Source organism: Tamandua tetradactyla, chromosome 4 (assembly GCF_023851605.1).
Source record: "Tamandua tetradactyla isolate mTamTet1 chromosome 4, mTamTet1.pri, whole genome shotgun sequence".
NCBI classification, from domain to species: domain Eukaryota; kingdom Metazoa; phylum Chordata; class Mammalia; order Pilosa; family Myrmecophagidae; genus Tamandua; species Tamandua tetradactyla.
Genome location: NC_135330.1, coordinates 185,146,934 through 185,167,856, shown reverse-complemented (window position 1 = coordinate 185,167,856; position 20,923 = coordinate 185,146,934). Strand labels below are relative to the sequence as shown.

At 36.8% G+C, this 20,923-nt stretch overlaps 1 protein-coding gene across 2 annotated transcripts in view; it reads right to left on the bottom strand.

The window, feature by feature from the left end:
- Positions 1 to 2,607: 2,607 nt before the first annotated feature.
- The window catches only part of PARP4 (poly(ADP-ribose) polymerase family member 4), a 133,954-nt gene continuing 115,638 nt past the window's right edge, over positions 2,608 to 20,923 (bottom strand). For both annotated transcript variants that reach the window (XM_077158767.1, XM_077158766.1), the window contains exons 31-34: positions 14,735 to 16,078; positions 13,112 to 13,211; positions 8,449 to 8,581; positions 2,608 to 2,937 (exon numbers count right to left, since the gene is read on the bottom strand). In XM_077158767.1, coding sequence (XP_077014882.1) covers positions 2,742 to 2,937; positions 8,449 to 8,581; positions 13,112 to 13,211; positions 14,735 to 16,078 — 1,773 coding nt within the window. In that variant the 3' untranslated portion in view covers positions 2,608 to 2,741. The remainder of the gene's footprint in view (positions 2,938 to 8,448; positions 8,582 to 13,111; positions 13,212 to 14,734; positions 16,079 to 20,923) is intronic.

Sequence of the window (20,923 nt, the reverse complement as noted above, 5' to 3'; positions counted from 1 at the left end):
CTGCGCCTTTCATTCCCATAAGTTCTGTGATTTGTTTTTTCAGAGTTCAATTTCTTCTTTTTGTTTGTTCATTCTTTATATCATCCCTCAATTCATTGATTGATTTTTGGTGAGGTTTTCCATGTCTGTTTGAATATTCTGAATTAATTGTTTCAACTCCTGCATCTCATTTGAATTGTTGGTTTGTTCCTTTGACTGGGCCATATCTTCAATTTTTCTAGGAATTTAATTTCCTTTATCAGTTTATTCTGGAGATTTGCTTTCACTTTTTTTTTTACCTAGGATTTTCTTGCTGGATGACTTCATTGTCTATCTGTTCTTTGACATTCAGTTCAGCTTATTCTAGACTTCTAGTTTAGGTTTTAACATTTCAGAATTTTTCAGTTGTTTTCTTATTTCTTGCCCTGCCTGTATGGTGCTTTCCCCCCCTCCTCCCCTTAGGAGGGTCTACTTAGGTATTATAGATCCCAGTCAGATTTTTCCTGACCAAACTGGCCTCCTCTCAGGAGAAAAGTCACCTAATTCAGTTTTCCCTGAGGGCAAGTTCCAGCAGGTTGGAAGGCTTTCCTATGAAGTCTCTAGACTGTGTTTTTCCTATCCTGCCCAGTGTGTGGCACTTGTCTGCCTATGGGTTCCACCAGCATAAAGTGATGCACTGTCTTTAACTTCAGCAGACTCTCCCTGCTGGGGGTGTAGTCGAGACTGAGGAGAGGTTGTAGACTGGCTTTCATCACTTCAGTTTTCCAGACCCTGGGGTCTGAGTTCTTTGAGGGAGGGATTCCACCTAAGCTGGGCCCTACCCCTCTCCTGGGGAAGGCACAGGCTCCAGACAAACACTCAAATAAGCTTAATTCTGCCTGAGAAGACTTGCAGTTGTATCCAAAGGGCAATGAAGCTGCAGAAACACTGCTACAAAAAAGAGAAGGAAAAAAAATTCCTTTTCAGAGCAGGAACCCGGTCCCTCGGGTTTGCCAATGAAGAGTTTAAGTTGGTACGTGACTCTGTGTATCTCCAGGTCCTATGTGCCCCCTCTTTTCCTTCAGGGCCCAGACCCTTTCAAGTATTTTGTGCTGTCCGAGCCAAAAAAATTCTGTTTTTTGTTTTGTTTTGTTTTTCCGTCAGCCCTACCCCCAATCTGCAGGACAAAAAACAGCAACCTCAGCTTTTACTCGAGGTTTAGCTGAGCTGGGGACCTATTTTTACCAGAATTTGTTAATTAATTCCACAAATTGGAGCTTGGTAGAGCTCAGCCCTTGCTGCTACTAAAGTCCCTTTTCTTTCCCCTTTGGGAAGCAGCCAATGGGGGAGGGGTGCAGCTGCTGAGGCTTGGGGGAATCATGGTTCTGGGTGGGCTCACGGCCAGTCCAGCTTGTCCAGACTGGTGTATGCTGTGTGTCCGGTCACTGATGTGGCCCCAGCAGTTGTTCTGTATTGTTCCTGGCTATTTACTAGCTGCTCTGGAGGACAAACTAAATTCCACACCTCACTAAGCCGCCTTCTTGGCTCCTCTGAATTGATTAGAGTTGGAACAGCATATTTAATTACAAGGTCCAGGGCATAGCCATGGACGTAGATAGCTGTATTCACTATCTATTGCTACGTAACAAATTATCCCCGATAATAAACTATAATCTCCTAGTTTCTATCAGTCAGGAATCTGGGCATGACTTGGCTGGGTCCACACACTCTGGATCTCTCGAAACTGCAGTCATGTTATGGCTCCACTGGGAAATGTCCTACTTACGTGCTTGCTGGCCTCTCAGTTCCTTGCCACCCAGACCTCTGGGACTAAGTAAAAAGTTTGCATCAATGTCAGCTTCCTGATTTTGATAAATATACTATGGTTATGTAAGTTGTTAACACTAAGGGAAGCTAGGTATAGGATATATGTGAATTCTCTTATTTTTGAAATTCTTCTGCAAATCTAAAATTATTTAAAAGTAAAAACATGTACGTATTTTCTAATCCAATATGTTATTATGGATTTCAATTCTAATAATCTACTACTTAAAACTTGCCAAATTACACTTTCTTATGAATTATAAGTAAAATTAAATATCAACCTTATTTCATGTGAAGTGGTCATGGACACGCACTACAGCACCACATAGTGCAGTTAAAAACATAGGACTTATGGGGGAAGAAACCTACAAGCAGAGAAGTACCAGCGCCTGCACCTTCTCCTTGGAGTCCAATTATTCCATGGCATAGGCCAGGGAACAGGTTATCCTGTGGCCTAGGTTCCAGCAACTGGACATGGCAAGTGAGAGCACCCCAAAAGAGCGAGCCCTGCTTCCACACTGCCACATTTCTGATGGGTTAGCTTAAGAGGGTTTAGGGAATATTTGTTCCTCTAAGTAACAAGACCCAGAAACTACATAGGGAATGGTGAATACCGAGGGCAGTGTTCTGGATACACAAGGCTCTAGGAAAAAGCTTGTGTGCCAGGGATGCCGACATCAGCCAAAGGCCTTGTCACTTCCCAGCTTGCTCAGTGCAACTAGGCCAGATATCTGCTGGATTCCTGAAAGAGAAGGAAATGAACTTCCAGGACCATCCAGATTGTCTCTCAGCACCTTAAAACATTCAAACACAAAAGTTCTATAATATTGTTACTTGCCTTTTATTATTGCTGGTTCATTCATCAAAATAAAATCACAGTTAAGTTTCATTAAAGTCAGTATTTGATTATTTTATATGTAAAAGCATGAAGAAAAGTTTAAAGCACAATTTCATTTGATTCAGCCTTCATGGTAATTAGGAACTCTGTGAAGAGGAGAAGTGATATTTATGGGTTGAATTCCCAATAGCTGCTTAGTGGCAGAATCCCAGTCCTTGCCCAGTTCAAACCGCTGGCAGACGGATGGATATTGTCCTTCAATTCTTCTTACCCATTCACTGGCTTTCTTCACTTTCTCAGAAGCCCAGGGAATATTCCTAGATTTAAAAAAGTAAACATTCTCATAAATTTCAAATACAATTACAAACGAAATATAATGCAGTACTAAATCAGCACATTATCAGACAAAATGATTCTGTCAAAAATTAAGACACCAGAAAACTGCTTTGACGCTTAACTTCCTGGCACCCACTGTTTCACAGGCTTCGTTGCTCACTCCAGGACAACTCAGCATTCTTGCTTCTATTTATTTATTGTCATACCCTTCCCACCCTTCTCAATTTAAATTCTATCCATTTTCAAGCATGAACTGAAGTATTTTACAAACTAGACTTCCATTTCCCTCTCCTTCCCACTGTACCAGGAATTCTCAATTCGACTAGTTAGTTCCAGAATAACTGAGAGTAATCCATGAAACTAGCATATATTTAATTTTATCATGTAAATAAAAAAAAACTTCCTAGTAAAATGGGTACAACATAAGAACAAAACTTTGACTGTGTCCACAATATGCTATTGAATATTCTAGAGTGTTATAATTTGCTACTTCCTCATTTGTTTTGTCATGTGCTATAAATAGCTAGCAAAAAAAAAAAAAAAGGTAACATACACCAAAGTTTTAAAGAAAATTCTATTGGAGAAAACTTAATATTTTGAAAATTCTCTCCATCTTCCTGATTTTCTTTCCCCTTGAGAATTGAGCAAGAGCCATCAGTATAATGTAGTGGTTAAATGCTAGGTGCAAATCCTGATTCTGCCAATACTGGCTGTGTGACATTGTACACGTTTCATTCAACTCTGGAAACCTCAGTTTCCTCAATAATAACAGGTATGAGATCTTATTAATCTTCTTTTAGTTACTAACTACTGAACCGAAAAAACCTAATTTTAAATATTCTCACTAATTCAACTGTCCTTCCTTTAATCTAGTTAAGCTCTAAACTTGTGTTTGACCATCCCATTAGTGAGAAAAGTTTGTTTATACCCTCCCTGTACTGGTTTGAAAGGATGTATGTCCCCTAGAAAAGCCATGTTTTAATCTAAATCCCATTTCATAAAGGCAGAATAATTCCTATTCAATACTGTATGTTTGAAACTGTAATCAGATCATCTCCCTGGAGATGTGATTTAATCAAGAGTGGTTGTTAAACTGGATTAGGTGACAACATGTCTCCACCCATTTGGGTGGGTCTTGATAAGTTTCTGGAATCCTATAAAAGAGGAAACATTTTGGAGAATGAAGGAGATTGGGAGAGAGCAGAGAATGCTGCAGCACCACGAAGCAGAGAGTTCACAGCCAGCGACCTTTGGAGATGAAGAAAAACACCTCCCGGGGAGCTTCATGAAACAGGAAGCCAGGAAAGAAAGCTAGAAGATGATGCCGTGTTTGCCATGTGCCTTCTCAGCTGAGAGTGAAGCCCTGAACTTCATCGGCATTTTTGAACCAAGGTATCTTTCCCTGGATGCCTTTGATTGGACATTTCTATAGCCTTGTGTAACTGGGACATTTTCTTGGCCTTAGAACTGTAAACTAGCAACTTATTAAATTCCCCCTTTTAAAAGGCATTCCATTTCTGGTATATTGCATTCCGGCAGCTAGCAAACTAGAATACTCCCATATAAATAAATTATACACATGTGCCACTGCTTTAATGTTATGAACTAGATCATGAAAAAAAATTAAAAGTTTAAAATACACAATAAAGAGGAAGTGAAAAATATTTATTTTTCTTTTATTTATTAAAAGGGCAGGGAAATCATTTTGCTCTCCCAATAATAGTAATTTCGTAAGAGCAATGTGTTTGAATATATTTCATTATTTTTTCAAATTTTGTTTTAATACTGTATGATACTGGAATGTAAAAATTTTTATGATACTTGTTCAAAGGTTATCAGAGTTGGAAAGCTCTGAATGGAACCAATAACTCTTTCATTTTGTCTATCAGATCAAATACTAATTTTTCAGTCCCATCCACTGATTGCTCAAAGTATTTAAGTTGATATCAATTTAATAAACTTTGATCCTTCTCAAGCAGTTATTTTGGCAAACTAATGAGAAAGAGTTGCTTTTTAAAACAGAGGCATAATTTATATATAGTAAAATGCCTGTGTTAGTTAGGGTTCTCTAGAGAAACAGAATCAACAGGGAACACTTGCAAATATAAAATTTATGAAAGTGTCTCACGTGACCGTAGGAATGCAGAGTCCAAAATCCACAGGGCAGGCTGCGAAGCCGATGACTCCAATGGATGGCCTGGATGAACTCCACAGGAGAGGCTCACCAGCCAAAGCAGGAATGGAACCTGTCTCCTCTGAGTCCTCCTTAAAAGGCTTCCCATGATTGCATTTAGCATCACTAATTGCAGAAGACACTCCCCTTTGGCTGATTACAAATGGAATCAGCTGTGGATGTAGCTGACGTGATCATGACCTAATCCTATGAAATGTCCTCATTGCAACAGACAGGCCAGCGCTTGCCCAATCAGATGAAAAGGTACCACAACTTGGCCAAGTTGACACCTGTCCCTAACCATGACAATGCCCAATTAAGAATTTTCTGGGTATGTATTCTATGTTTAATGCTGCTGGGAACAGAGAATTTAGTCTTTGTGAAAGAGTAAAAATAGGTGTTTTTATTACTTTCATTTCATCTGGAAATATGTCAGAGTGTCTCTCTAAGGGATAAGGGCTTATAAAAAACATAAAAATAATTATCAATAATTTTTAAGTGTCACAAAATATCCGAGTAATGTTTAATTTCCACCAATTGACTCTTACTTTTAAATACAGGGGGTTTTGTTCAAATTAAGATCTAGACAAGGTGTGCACATTGCCTTTGGTTGATGTGTCTTTCACTCTGTAGGCTCCACCCTCCCCCTGTTTTTCTCTTGCCACTTATTTCCCTACATTCTGGACATTGCTGATTGTATTTACATGGTATAATTTAATATGTTCCTATTATGTGATCTTTCCAATTCAAGTTTAGGATTCAAAGGGTTTTGCTTAACTTTTACATGAAAAATCTTAGTTCATAAATACATATATATGTTCCAAAATAAAAAAATGAAAAGTATTATTAACTTAAACATCTCTTTGTTATTCTTTTTCTCCTTAGGCTATATCCCACTAGGGAGGTATAGTCAAATTAGAGTCACATGAACTAATTCCTCTTTGTGTGGTTATGTCACCAACCTGACCCACAGATTTATTTGTTTCATTTTGCTTTCCATTTTTAGGGATTACTTGTTTTACTACTGAATTTTATTTTATTTTATTTATTATTATAATTATGTAATATATTTTATATTATATTATGGATTCTATATTATGTAATATATTTATATGGTTCCAAAAAAAACAAGGTATGTTAGGAGAAGCTTAGCTTCCATCCTTGTCCACACTACCCTATCTTAACCCTACCTCTACAGGTAATGATCTTTTTATTAGTTTTTCCTTTATCTCGCCTTTTTAAAAAAATAAGCAAATTACAAAAGTATGTGTGTGTGTACATACAAAAAATATATACATATATGTCTGTGGGAGGAGTGCTCTGGCCCTCCTCTGGCCATGCCCCTCTTGAGGAGTCCACAAGAACAAGAGGATGTGCTCAATCAGAGCCCATACCCTTCTTTTTAGACCCTGGAGACCCAGCATCTGTTCACCAAATGCCCCTGAATCCATTCCCAGGGTCCTCCTTGGGTTTGGCCTCCTGAATCTGAGCCATGTTGCCATATCACTAGGTACACAGAGTGGCCAAGAAGCTGTCGTTTGCATGGTTATGGATAGAGTTTTAATGGGTGAAATGAGATATTCACTTGTGCACTCAAAGCCTTGTGTGGTCCTAGGGGTCAGTCAAGAACGAGGACCAGGGGCTCACATTCTCCATACTGCTACATTTTGCATGAAAGTCCAAGGAGTAACAGAATTCAAAATTCCCTGGATGCTATGAAGTTGTACTTGTAAAGGTAGGAGATTAGAATATATTTTATTTAAGTTTGTTACTTTTAAATAACTTAGATGTATGGTCTGAGGATTTCCCTTTGCATTTTTTTTCTTAAACTTTTAATTTTGAAATAGTTTCAGATTATAGGACAGTTGCAAAAAATCATACAAACCCCATACAACCTCCCATACCTATATCTACCAATTTTAACATTTTGCCACATTTGCCCTAACATCTATCAATCTATCCAACAAGTATCTATATCTATTAATATCTTTCATCTATCATTATCATCTATTTATCTGTTTTCTAAGCATTTGAGAGGAGGCTTCATGCATAGTTCTCTTCGACACATAATACTTCTCTGTACAGTTCCTGAGAACAAGGATATTACCTTATGTAACAAGCTTAAGTACAAATATCAAGTTCAAGAAATTCTATACTCCAGTTTTTTCATATGTCCCAATAATGTCCTTTTGAGCATTTTCTCTTCAATTATTAGCTCCAGTCTAGGATCATGTATTGCATTTAATTGTTATTGTCTCTTTAGTCGCTCTTTTTTTTAAATTGTGGAAACATTTATTTAACATAAACTTTTCCATCCCAACTACTCCCAAGCATACCATCAGTGGGATTAATCACATTCACATGTTGCACTGCCCTCACCATCACCCATTCCCAGACCTTTCCCAGCACTCCAAACAAACACCTCTTACCCATCAGGTACTAACTTCCCATCCCCTGTCTCCCTCTTTATATTCTTGTCCCACACCTTTGGGACAAGATGGTTGGGAGCAGGCCTGGTTCCAACAATCATATGGTGGATTCCCTGAAGCACACAAGATGAACATACTATGGTGAGAAGAGTCCTAAACCAGGACCCAAAAGATTTGGGCTCAAATATAAGCTACACTTCAACTCTCTGAGCCCCTGGATCCTATGCAGCCCAAAACACACAACCACTGTGTCTGCCCTGCCTACAGCAGAAGATTGTGGTCAAGATGTTGTGAAAAATTTGTTTTTGTACTTAATAAAGCAGTATACACATGTAAATAATTCCATGTAGTTTCTTGGAAAGTGTGGTGGTTTGGAGCTGTGTACCCCAGAAAAAAAACATGTTCTTAAACTTAAATCATTCCTGTAAGTGTGAACTCTTATCAAGAGGACCTTTTGATGAAGTTACTTCAGTTAAGGTTTGGCCCAGCTGAATCATGATGATATTAATTCTATTATTGAAGGCCTTATAGGGAAGGTCACAGACAGAGAGAAAGACAGAGGGAACAGCCAGAAGCTTAATGTCAACAGAACGGAGAAGCCAGAAGGGACCACCATATGCATTGCCATGTGACAAAAAAGCCAAGGAAGAACCAAGGATCACCAGTAGCCAGCCCCAGAACACCACAAATTTCTGGGAGAATGCATTGCCTTGATGACACCTTAAGTTTGGACTTCTCCTAGCCTCAAAACTGTGAGCCAATATAGTTCTGTTATTTGAGCCAATCCTTTGCATGGTATTTGGTTCAGCAGTCAGAAACTAAAACAGAAGATTTATTTAAGAAATGATTGGAAATATAACTGAGTTGCTTAACACTATAGTTGAAGTCACCTGGAATTGGAAGTGTCATCTAATTTCATCAGTGATTTGAATACTATTCCCTCTCGTTCCAACCTGGTGCGAATAAACTGTAGAACCAACAATGTGGCAATCAGGCAAAGGAGCCGTTCCCTTCCTTTTAGACCTAAAATGAAAAATAAAAAAAACTCCTTTATGTCTGTTGGAAACTCTGCATCTCAAACTACCCATTTATAAAAGTTCTATTAAATAATTAGAATACTATTAAAACATAATACATTAGCAGACATAAAACTCTAAATAATATTCTTCAAGGTCCTGCTATTTAAGTAAAAAAAAAATGAGGAAAATTAGAGCATGTGCCTATCATATTATCTTGACGGTTGTTAAGAAATAGAACTATCTCCAGAGCTCCCTTTCCTATCATCTTCAATAACCAAGTGGCCATGAAGTATGACAGCAGAAATTCAGATCCTTCGCTTCTACTAATAGCTCAGAAAAGTACATTTTAAATATACAATAGATAAATCACAGATATGGCTGATTATACCACTGTATCAAATTATCTCTAGTGAACAGTACCTCTGGGTAACTAGAGCTATTTATCCAAAATGAAGATATTTTTATTATGCAATTCCAAAACTGAAAATGAATGCTTAGGTATATTGAACCTAGAAATTAACATGAGTCTATTTTTTTGAAATAATGCATCACATATTTAAAATCACTTTATATAAAAGATTAGTTTTGAACTACTGAAACTAGTTTTATTCAAACTTTCCAAATCTGTCTTAATTATCATTAGAGCTACAATGAGTGCTCTGAGTTTCCCAGGAATATAATTTTTATTTCCTTGAAAGATGCTTGATAGGCAGCATTGTTTGCATCACCATAAACTAATCACTTAATGTACTTTTTTTATTATTAAATATTTGTAAGGATACCAAAAAGTAGAGACCATAACACGATGAATATCAATACATATATATATATATCCACTGCCAAGCTTGTTAGCTCTTAACATTTTCCCATATCTGTTTCAAATTTCCATTGCTTCTTTAAAAGAAACGAGTTTGAATGTTGAAGCTCCTCCCTTGTATAGTACCTCTAATCCAATTTCCTTCCCCTACTCTTATTTTGGGATTTACATTTCCATGATATATACTTTGCTTTTTTTTTTTTTTTTTGGCATGGGCAGGACTGGGAATCGAACCCAGGTCTCCAGCATGGCAGGTGATAACTGCCTGCTGAGCCAACGTGGCCCACCCTATACTTTGCTTTTTAAAAATAGTTTTTAAAGTTATTTATTTTCAGTTGTGGTAAAATATATATAACATAAAAATCATTAGCTATTTTAAGTGGAAAATTATTTGACAATTACATTGATAACACTGTGTCATGGTCAGGTTCCTGTGTCAACTTGGCCAAGCAGTGGTACCTGTCTGTCTGGTTGGGCAAGTGCTGGCCTGTCTGTTGCAATGATGATATTTCATAGAATTAAATCATGATCATGTCAGCTACATCCACAGCTGATTCCATTTGTAATCAACCAAAGGGGAGTATTTTCTGCAATGAGTATGCTTAATTTGATCACTGGAAGCCTTTTAAGGAGGATTCAGAAGAGACAGGCTCTTCCTGTTTTGGCTGGTGAGCCTCTCCCGCGAAGTTCATCTAGACCCTCCATCGGAGTCGTCTCATTGGCGTCACAGCCTGCCCTGTGGATTTTGGACTCTGCATTCCCACAGTCACGTGAGACACTTTCATAAATTTTATATTTGCGAGTGTTCCCTGTTGATTCTATTTCTCCAGAGAACCCTAACTAAAACACTGTATAATTTTTACCACAATCTATCTCCAGATTATTTTCATCATCTGAAACCAAAACTCATAAAATAACAGTAACTCCCCATTCCCCATCTCTTCCTATCCTTGGGTAGCCACTAATATGCTTTCTGTGTCTTGGAATTTGCTTATTCCAAGTATTTCATATAAAAGAAATCATATATTTGTCCTTTTGTGTCTGGCTTATTTCACTCAATATGATGCCTTCAAGCTCTTTAGCTTCTCCTATGATGCTTTTGTCTATAATCCTTTAATTCTTGTCTTTGCACGTATAGGTTAGGGGTGAGCTAAGAAACTGAGGGAATTTGTATGCAGATTTCAGAGAACCCCACTCTGTGGCTCCTTTCTTTCTAGGAGTTCCATCTTCAATTTCCAGTCACTCTGGCAGCCTAGAACTCTGGTCCCCATGTCCTCATCCCATTATGAGGGTTTCTCCTCACAAAACAAGATGTGTCCTTGCATGAGCACCTGGATAAATGTGGAGTTCGCCTAGATTGCTTCCCTTCTTTCAAGGATTTGACCCCTGGAGTTTCTCTCTACTTATGGTTGCTCTTCAGGACTTAATATGATTATTTATTTTATTTAATATTTTGTCCATAGTTTATAACTGTTATTATACAGTTATTATAATTGTATAAAGAAGTACATATTAGACAGAGGAAATTTAAACAGTCAAGAGGAGACAGATGGGGGAAAAGATGGCCATGTGACAACTGCAGAGACTGAACTATGGAATGCTGGTAAGCCATCATCAGAACACTACAGATTTCAGAGAAAGCATGATCCTGCCAACAGCCTGATTCTGGACTTCAAGTCTCTAAAGCTAGGAGACAATAAATTCCTGTTATTTAAGCCAACTAGTCTGGTGTACTTTGTCACAGCAGCTCGACTATTCTCAAGTTCAAAACACCATTTTGATGTTTTGCCACCACATCAGCCCAACTTTCAGGGCTCACTTTCTAGCTGTTTTCCTGAGATAAGGTACCCTAACTCCCCCTCTCCCCAGTGTCCTAAGGTTCCTGTCCAGTTACGTGAGTGTGCTAAACTCAAACAGCCACTGATCAGATGCTTGACTGCCCAACTGCTAATACCCCACCCTCGACTCCAATAAAGGCTGCAGCCCACAGCTTTTTTGTTTCTCTCACTCCCCTCTTGTGGTTGCCCTGCATCTGGTTGTACCCTCAATGGTCCTGTACCTGTACTGTGTACTCCTCCTGAAATTGTAACCAATAAATCTAACCTGTTTCAAAATCTCTCCCCTCCTTGTCTCTGTACCTGACTTTACCATACCTGAATAATTTAAGTCTTTAACATTCTAAGACAAGCTCTGGCAAACTAAAGTACCCATCAAATCTGTTTTCTCTTCCTGTGCACAAAGCTAAGCTGCATTTTCCAGCTCTTTTGTATCTGGGTTGTGGCTAAGTGACTAGTTGTTGCCACATTTTCTCTTTTCTTCCTGTTTTCCTGGTGGATGATGTCAGAGTAATATTTTTTTCTTCTTCTTCCTTTTTTTTTTTCCACCATGGTAATATATATATATATATTTTGCTTCTACTCTCTTACCCTGGGTTTATTTTCATATAGCAGCCAGAATGTTCATTTGAAAACCTAAATTAAATTGTGCTTCTCCACTGCTTAAAACTATCCAATGGCTTCTAATTCCACGTAGAGGCACAGAAGTTCAAACATTATCAGACCCAGGAGTAACCCTATGCCCTCACCTTCCTACTTTCTTCCAGCCACGTTTTCTCCACCTGGAACTTGTGAGGAATGCCGTTGCCTCAGGGTCTTTGCACCAACTTTTTCATCTACCTGGAATGTTTTTCCACTGTATATTCTCTCATCTTCCACCTCTTTCAGATCTCTACTCAAATGTCAAATTATCAGTGAGATATTCCCGACTTTGGGGAGCCATTTGGAGACCAAATAAATATACATATGTGAACACCTTGTGACTCAGTCATCTTACTCTTTTTTTATATATATATATAATATAGCATTCGTAACTAGAATTTATATTTATTTGTGGGTATGATTTTTTTCAAAGTACACTTCAATAAGTAGATACAGAACAAATTTTAGAGTTTGTTATGGGTTATCATTCCACTATTTCAGATTTTTCCTTCTAGCTGCTCCAAAACATTGGAAGCTAGAAGAAATATTTTTCTTCCTTGTGAAAAATAACATACACACTAAAAAGCAATAAATTTCAAAGAACATTGCTACAAACAGATTTCAGAGTTTAGTATGGGTTACAGTTTTACCATTTTAGGATTTTACTTATAGCTGCTCTAAGATACTGGAGACTAGAAGAATAATATAATGATCCAGCATTCATACTCGTTTATTAACCCTACCTTCTCTGTATAAAACCACCATCACCTTTGATCTTTCTCCCACTCTTTAGCAGTATTCTAACTTTTTCATACTGGAAGGGGCTGTTGATAATATGTCACCATGGTAATTTTAAAGTCATATGTTGAATATGGTAGAGGCACAATATGGAATAAGTGTGGGGTTTCTAAATTTTGCACAGAGTAGAATTTCCCTGTTGATCACTATTTGTTATGTGAAGAAAAAAATAACCTTTTATTGAGTTAAGCCACTGAGATTTGGTGGGTTGTTTTTGAGAGTAGTTAAAATTACTTATATGGAAAAATTGGTACAGGTAATACCTTCATTAGTGGTAAAGATATGACTAGAAACGAATCCCCCATCTCTTTTGTTGGTTATCAAATATAACTCCATTTACACATAACCTATAGAATTGTTACATTAGTACAATAATTTACAAATTAATTTATAACAATTATTAGCATTCCATTCAATGCACACTGGAAAGACAGTTACTTACCTAGAGATCGAATGCCTTTTTCTTCAAGAAAGATATTTAAAAATTTTGTATTAAGGTTTAATATAAATCCCAGTTCTGATGTAAGTTTCCAGAAGCCATCCTATGAAAGTAAAAATAAAAAAATAAATAAAATATAAAGCAAATTTAAGTCACATTATTGGAATCGCCTCACATAATAAATAAAATGTTTTCACTTATTTCAATTCAGTTAATTAAAGCATTTCTAAAACTTCTATTACTATAGAATCAAAGTTCTTCATAGACTAGTGACACAGTATTGTTTTGAATCTCGCAAACACTATACTGCATGTTAAGTAGTGGCTTTTTAAAAAAATGCTGGAATGAAGAATTTAAAAATGATACTACACTTTTGTTTTGTTCTAACCGTTTTGAACCAGTGCTTCTTAAATATAATGATTCCTTTTGTTCAACATAAAAATTTTGCCCTTTGGTAGTCTAAAACTTGAAAATGACATTTTTAAGAAATATAAAATTATAACATTGAATGTGCTCTTTAAACTACACTGACACATCCCATTTCCACCACTCCCCATCCAGACCCCACTAAGAGTCACTGCTTTAAAGGCTTGTCTTTATCACAAGCTTATGAAAGTGTGGGAAGCCTGAACATAGGGATTCTAACCTTGAAGTAGATAGACTAGAGGTCCTAGGGGAACTAGGATAGGGAGCAGAAAGGAGGATGCAGCCTTAGGCAGGTGCACAGGTTAAAGTATCTAAGACAACAATTAAAGATATAATAGTAATAATATGTGTCAACACAACTTGAACTGGTACCAGGTGCTCTGATTTTTGCAGTAACTTTTTTGTGTAGGGCCTCTTATTATACCCACTTTGTAGATGACGACACCGGGGCACAGAAAGATTAAGTAACTTGTCCAAAGTCACACAACTAATAAGCAGCAGAGCCAGGATTTAAACCTTGACAGTCTGACTCTGGGTCCACACTCTTGACTGTCTGTACTGCTTCCTATCCGATTTCATGTTACATTGCCTACCGTAAAGAAAGCTGGGCAGCTCTTACTCTCTTGTCTAAACCTAAAGCCTACCGTAAAGAAAGCTGGGCAGCTCTTACTCTCTTGTCTAAACCTAAAAATCACTCTTTGAGGTAGACACTATTATCCCCAGTACATGGATGAGTTAATCCAGGAAAGTTATTGAACTAGCTTAAAATCCTAAAGTGGAAGGAAGGTGACTCAAACTCATCTTTTACTAAATCAAGTTGCCTTTCCACTTTACTAAACTATTTTATATCAACGCAAATAATTACAGATTGAGATTACATTTTGAGGTGTTAATTCCATGACCTGTGCAGGGATATTAATTTTCAGTCAAGGAATATTAACATTCACTAGTATGACATTCTAGTCTAACAGTTAATAGACAGACACCAGTCAAATACATCATCGAGCACACTGTTTAGTTTGGCTGACTTTTTTTTTTTTTGGTACAAGAGTTTCTCAATGAAGGAAGCATTGTGTTTTTACATTTTGGCACAAGTCCCTGCCTCACCGTGGTCTGGTGATAAACAGATCCCGACCAGTAAAACTGCTATAAACTATGAAGCTAAATAACTACCAACTTAAAGACAATTAAAACTATGACCTCGGTTTGTAGACTGAAGAGTTCAGTCCAAGGCACAAATTTCATCCAGCTTTGTTTGCAGACTGTGTTATCTTCATCTTTTTTTGCCTGAAAGCTTGAGGTAAAGTTGTTTCTTGTTGCATCAGCTTTCAGCATCTTCCTTTTTAAAATACAACTTGCCCGAAGTACTGGTCCTTTGTTATCACTTTCCATTTCAGAAACGCTTTCATGAGTGGAGGCAATACAAATATCATAGTGGAGAGAATCCAATCGTTCATTTCTTAGAGAAATACTTGATGGAGAAGACTCTCCTGGGTCATCGTGAGCAAGCGTAGGTAAAGCTATTGGGGGCTTGTGACTGGTGCTTAAAGAAACAGGGGACTTTTGAAAACAAAATGCTCTGAAGTCAGCAGAAGGATGGGCAGAGCCAAAACCCTTGGCAGGAAGAAGTGTAGGAATTCGTCTGGGAGGAAAGTCCAACACGCAGGAACGAGCACAACTGCTGACCTTTCCTTCTAGACAAATTTCAGATAGTCTGGAGCCAAAGGGAGCAGTTAAAGAAGCAGAACTAGGGAGGGATTCAATAGGTGGACTCTGGGAGAACAGAACAGGATGAGATGCGTGGGAATCAGCACAGCTGCTGACTTTTCCTTTCAGACAAAGTTTAGACTGTCTGGGGGCAAGTGAGGCAGCTAAAGAAGCAGAACCAGGGAGGGATCCACCCGGGGAGACGAGATTGGGAAGAGAGTGCAACGCATGTAAAGGAGCATAACTGGGGCTGATGTTATCTTCTAGATGAATCTCAGCTGTTTTAGACTGCTTGGCACCAAATGAGGTAGTTAAAGGAGCAAAAGCAGCAAAGGCTCCAGCAAATGGGCTCTGGGAAGAGAGAGTGGGAAGAGAATCCACTTTAAGGGGTAATCCAGTCCCAAGGTCTTGATCATATTTAGATGGACCAAACTGCTTGGAACTAGCAAGAGAACCAAAAAGAGTGCCCTGAGGAGGTAAGTGGAAAGGAGAGAGAGAATCAGAATCAACCTGGGGGGAAGTTAGGGAGGGTGCACCAAGGGCTGCAGCAGAAAAAGGAAAAGAAGACTGTCTGGAAATACTCTCTTGTGGTGAAAAGGATTTACTCTGTAGTTCTTTAATTCCTGTTTTTCTAAATGAATCCATCTGATTTACATGCAATGGCGCTCCCACACTTCCATATCCATTAGTGAATGTGGAAGGTTGTACTGGTAGTTGCAAATCTAACTTAACCTCTTTGAAATCTTCAGAAACTCCCATCTTATATGATTTCGATTTTTTTTTAGCCATAAATTTGTGCTGCAATTCCTCACTCCATTCAGAGGATGCTGAAACAGACTGCCCAAAAAAGAAAATTATAATGTAAGGAGAAATGCAGAAGAATAAAACCAATAATCAAACAAACATACTTAAGACTACGTGGTTGTCAAGCAATCGTTTATCCTAGAGGATAAGCCCCAAGAATAAATCATCAACACGGGCAGGGACATTGCAAGTAAAGTCAGAGAGACCTTTAAGTTCATTTCAGTACAACTCCCTTATTTTATACGTATTGAATCTGAGATCTGGAGAAAATATCAGCAATAAATACATCGGGTACTTAAAGATCATAATCTCTTTTTGTTTGTTCTTACAATCTACAGAATTTATTTATTTATTTATTTTTGCATGGGCAGGCACCGGGAATTGAACTGGGTCTCCAGAATGGCAGGTGAGAACTCTGCCTGCTGAGCCACCGTGGCCCACAATCTACAGAATTCTAAGCACCCTTCACTTGCAAGTCACTAAGCAAGAGACTTGCTCAAGATTTTACCATTAGCAGCACTACAAGAGTAAATTAGTCAAAATAAGTTAATAATTTGAAATAAGTTATTTTATACCACTTTACAGAAATATAAAAATGAGAAAATGGAAAAGATATTTTAAAAGTTTTAAAGTAACTAAATGAATATACCTTTACACAAGATTATGAACAATATGTAAAATAGGAATGAATGCTTATGTTAGTACTATGATTTGAAAGAGTGTCCCTTTCAAAATTGCATATAAATTTTAAAAAGTTTCATATAAAAAGTTTCATAAAAGTTGCATATAAACGTTTAAAATGGATGACAAGTCCTTGGGAGTTAGATTAATACTTTTGTAAATAATTAGCCCCTAATTATACCAAAGTATGTGAGCTGTTAAAGAAAGGAGTAGCCCTTTCTTAACTCAGTCAAATTTCAAGCATATTCATTTAACTAATTAACATTGCAGGTCATATGACATAACACAAATTTAGAAATAATATTTTCAAAATAATGCTTACCTAGTTCAAAAATTATCTTTTCTGGAATTAGACAAGCACATTGCAAAGAAGAGCAATAGTGATGCACAAGACCTATCAGATTTTTTTATAAAACTATAATAATTAAAACCAACAATCAATGGGACAGAGTAGATGGTTCAGCAATAGACCTCAACACATAGGGAATTTAGTAGATGATACCCACTGTATTTCAAAACAATGGGAGGAAAAAAAATTCAATAAATGGAAAAGTGGAGAGCCAACTAGAAAATAATAAAATAGATTGCGTACTTTTTATCTTATAGCAGGATAAATCCAATTGGATGAAAAATCTAAAAGTAAACACAAAACCATAAAACTATTAAAAGAAATAAAAAATTTTAAAAATATAATTTTTGAATAGGAAAGGCATTTCTAAGCATGACAAAAACAAGAAACCCAAACTGTTATTAAATTAGACTGCTCTAAAATATGCAAGGCAAAAATGTAATAAAACAACATTAAAACCCAAATGAAAAACTGACAAATTTTTTGCAACTCATATCATGAAGGGCTAATTTCCTAGCACATAATTTCCCTAAAATAAAGAAGAAAGTTACTACAGCCCAATAAAAAATGCAAAAGACATGAATAGATAATTCTCAGAAAAGAAGATACGTGGTACCCTTAAGAATATGAAAACATTCTCCTCTTCATTAATAAAGAAATAAATGAAAATGAAAATCTTACAAATACATGTTTCACCTATCAAATCAGCAAAGGTAAAAAAGTCTGAATAACACAATGAGTTAAAGAGGTTATAGAGTTAAGAGCCTCTCTTGTATACTGTTGATGAGAGTGTGAATTGATGTTACCTATATATAAAAAGGGCAATTTGGTTAGAACTATTAACAAATTTACAACAGCTTAATTTAGATATAATTGATGTACAATAAACTGCATATATTTAAAGTGCATAATTTGATGAATTCCAACCTACTTATACATCCATGAAACCATCAGCGTAATTGAGAGAATGAATACAACCATCAATTTCAAAATATTCCTTGTGTCCTTTTGTAGTTCATCTCTCACCCCTCCCCATATGCATCCCAGGAAACCACTGATTTGCTTTCTGATGCTATATATTATTTTGTTTTGCATTTCCTAGAAATATAAATGGAATAATATAGTATTTTTCTTCATTGTTTGGCTTCTGTTACTTAGCATAATTTTCCAAAGATTCTTTGCTATTGCATGTATCAATAATTCATTCCTTTTTAGGAATGAATAGTATTCCATTGTATGGCTATTATTAGCCATTCACCTACTGATGGATGTCATGAATGTTCATTCACCTACTGATGGATATTTGGGTAGCTTTGTCTATCACAAATAAAGCTGCTATGAACACACACACAAGTCTTTGTGTGAACATAAACCTTAATTTCTTTTAGTAAACTCTCAGGAATGGAATGCTTGGGTTGTGGGTAGGTGTGTATATTTAACTTTTAAGAAACTGCCAAAAAGTTTTTTAAAGTGAGTGTACCATGTAACATTCCCATCAGCAGTGCATGAGAGTTACAACTGCTCGATATCCTTATTTGGTTAGGTTAGTCACTTTAATTTTAGCCCTCCTAATGGGTTTGTAGAGTAATCTCACTGTGGTTCAACTCTGTATTTCCCTAATTACTACAGATGTTGAACATCTTTTCATATGCTTCTTTGCCATCTGTATTTTCCAAGTTATCTGTTCAAATCTTTGGCTGATCATTTTATTGGATTGTTTGTTTTCTTACTATTGAGTTGTAAGATTATATATTTTATGGAGCTGAAGGGATACAGACTGCGCAACAGGACTGAATACAAAAACTCAGAAATGGACAGCACAATACTACCTAACTGTAATAGAATTCTGTTAAAACACTGAATGAAGCTGCATGTGAGAATGATAGAGGCAGCAGGGCTGGGGACATAAATGAAATCAGAAAGAAAGATAGATGTTAAAGATTGAGATGGTATAATCTAGGAATGCCTAGACTGTATAATAATAGTGACTAAATGTAAAAATTTTAAAAATGTTTTTGCATGAGGAAGAACAAAGGAATGTCATCATTGCAGGGTGCTGAAAATAGATGGTAATTAATATTTTAAAATGTCACCTTATGTGTGAGACTAAAGCAAAAAATGTTTATTTGTTACAAAATTTATATTTTGACTAGTGCATTTCCTAATATAACTTATGTAGATAGTTTGATTGAACACCGTAAGTACTTGGAATCTCAGGTAGGACATGAGATGTTGTTGGTTTGTCCAGAGTGATGACCTGATGAATCCCAGAGTGATTCGATCACTGAGTGGAAAAGTATTTGCAAAGCCCCCTTCGGGGAATGGTGAGAATGGGGAGAAATTCAACTTCCCCAAGTTGAATTCTTGATATTCTCACAAGCAATGTGGACAACCAAAGCTATAGGCTGAGCTCCCAGTCTTGGGGTTTGTTCATATGAAACTTAACCCCACAAAGGACAGGTCAAGTCTACTTAAAATTTAGTCCTAAGAGTCACCCCCAAGAGAGCCTCTTTTGTTGCTCACATGTGGCCTCTCTCTCCAGCCAACACAACAAGCAGTCTCACCACCCTTTCCCTGTCTACGTGGGACATGACTACCAGGGGTATGGACCTTCCTGGCAACATGCAACAGAGATCCTAGACTGAGGGGAGACTCAGCATCAAGGGATTGAGAAAAAACCTAAAATAAGCTGAGACTTAGCATCAAGAGATTGAGAAAACCTTCTCGACCAAAAGGGAGAAGAGTGAAATGAGACCAAGTGTCAATGGCTGAGAGATTCCAAACAGAGTCGAGAGGTTATCCTGGAGGTTATTCTTACAGATTAAGTAGATATCAACTTGTTATTCAAGATGTAATGGAGAGGCTGGAGGGAACTGCCTGAAAATGGAGAGCTGTGTTCCAGTAGCCATATTTCTTGAGGATGATTGAATAATGATATAGCTTTCACAATGTGACTGTGTGATTGTGAAAACCTTGTGTCTGATGCTCCTTTTATCTACCTTGTCAACAAACAAGTAGAACATACGGAACAAAACTAAATAATAGGGGGAACAAATGCTAAAATAAATTTAGTTTGAAATGCTAGTGATCAGTGAAAGCGAGGGGTAAGGGGTATGGTAGGTATAATCTTTTTTTCTTTTCTGTGTTCGTTTTATTTCTTTTTCTATTGTCTTTTTTATTTCTTTTTCTGAATTAATGCAAATGTTCTAAGAAATGATGAATATGCAACTAAGTGATGATATTGTGAATTACTGATTATGTATGTTGATGTTTTATTTGGTTTGTTAATTTTTTTAATCAATCAATAAATTTTAAAAAAAGATCACTTTATGTATTTTAAATAAGTCTTTGTCAGAAATCAGTTTCACAAATAATTTCTCCCAGTCTGTGGCTTATCATTTCATTTTCTTAAGTGTCTTCTGAAGAACAAATTTTTTTATATTAATGAAGTATAACTCACTGATATTTTTCTTTTAAAGTTTGTGAATTTTTGTATCCTACTTTAAGAAATATCTGCCAAACCCAAGTTCACTGATTTTCTTCTAGATGTTCTATAGTTTCAGTTCTTTCATTCAAGTCTTTGACAAATTTTGAGTCAATCTTTTTGTGTGGTAGGAATTACAGGTGAAGTTCAATGGTTTTTTTGTACATAATTATCCTAGTGTTCTAGAACGTTTTGTTGAAAATATTTTTTTTTGTCCACTGAATTGCCTTGACACCTTTGTAGAAAATCAGTTGACCTTAAATGTGTGGATAAATTTCTAGTTTCTACATTCTGTCCCATTGGAAAGTATGCAAGGCACAGCCAGGCACCTCAAGTATGCTTGGAATGAGCCCAGGCATAAGGA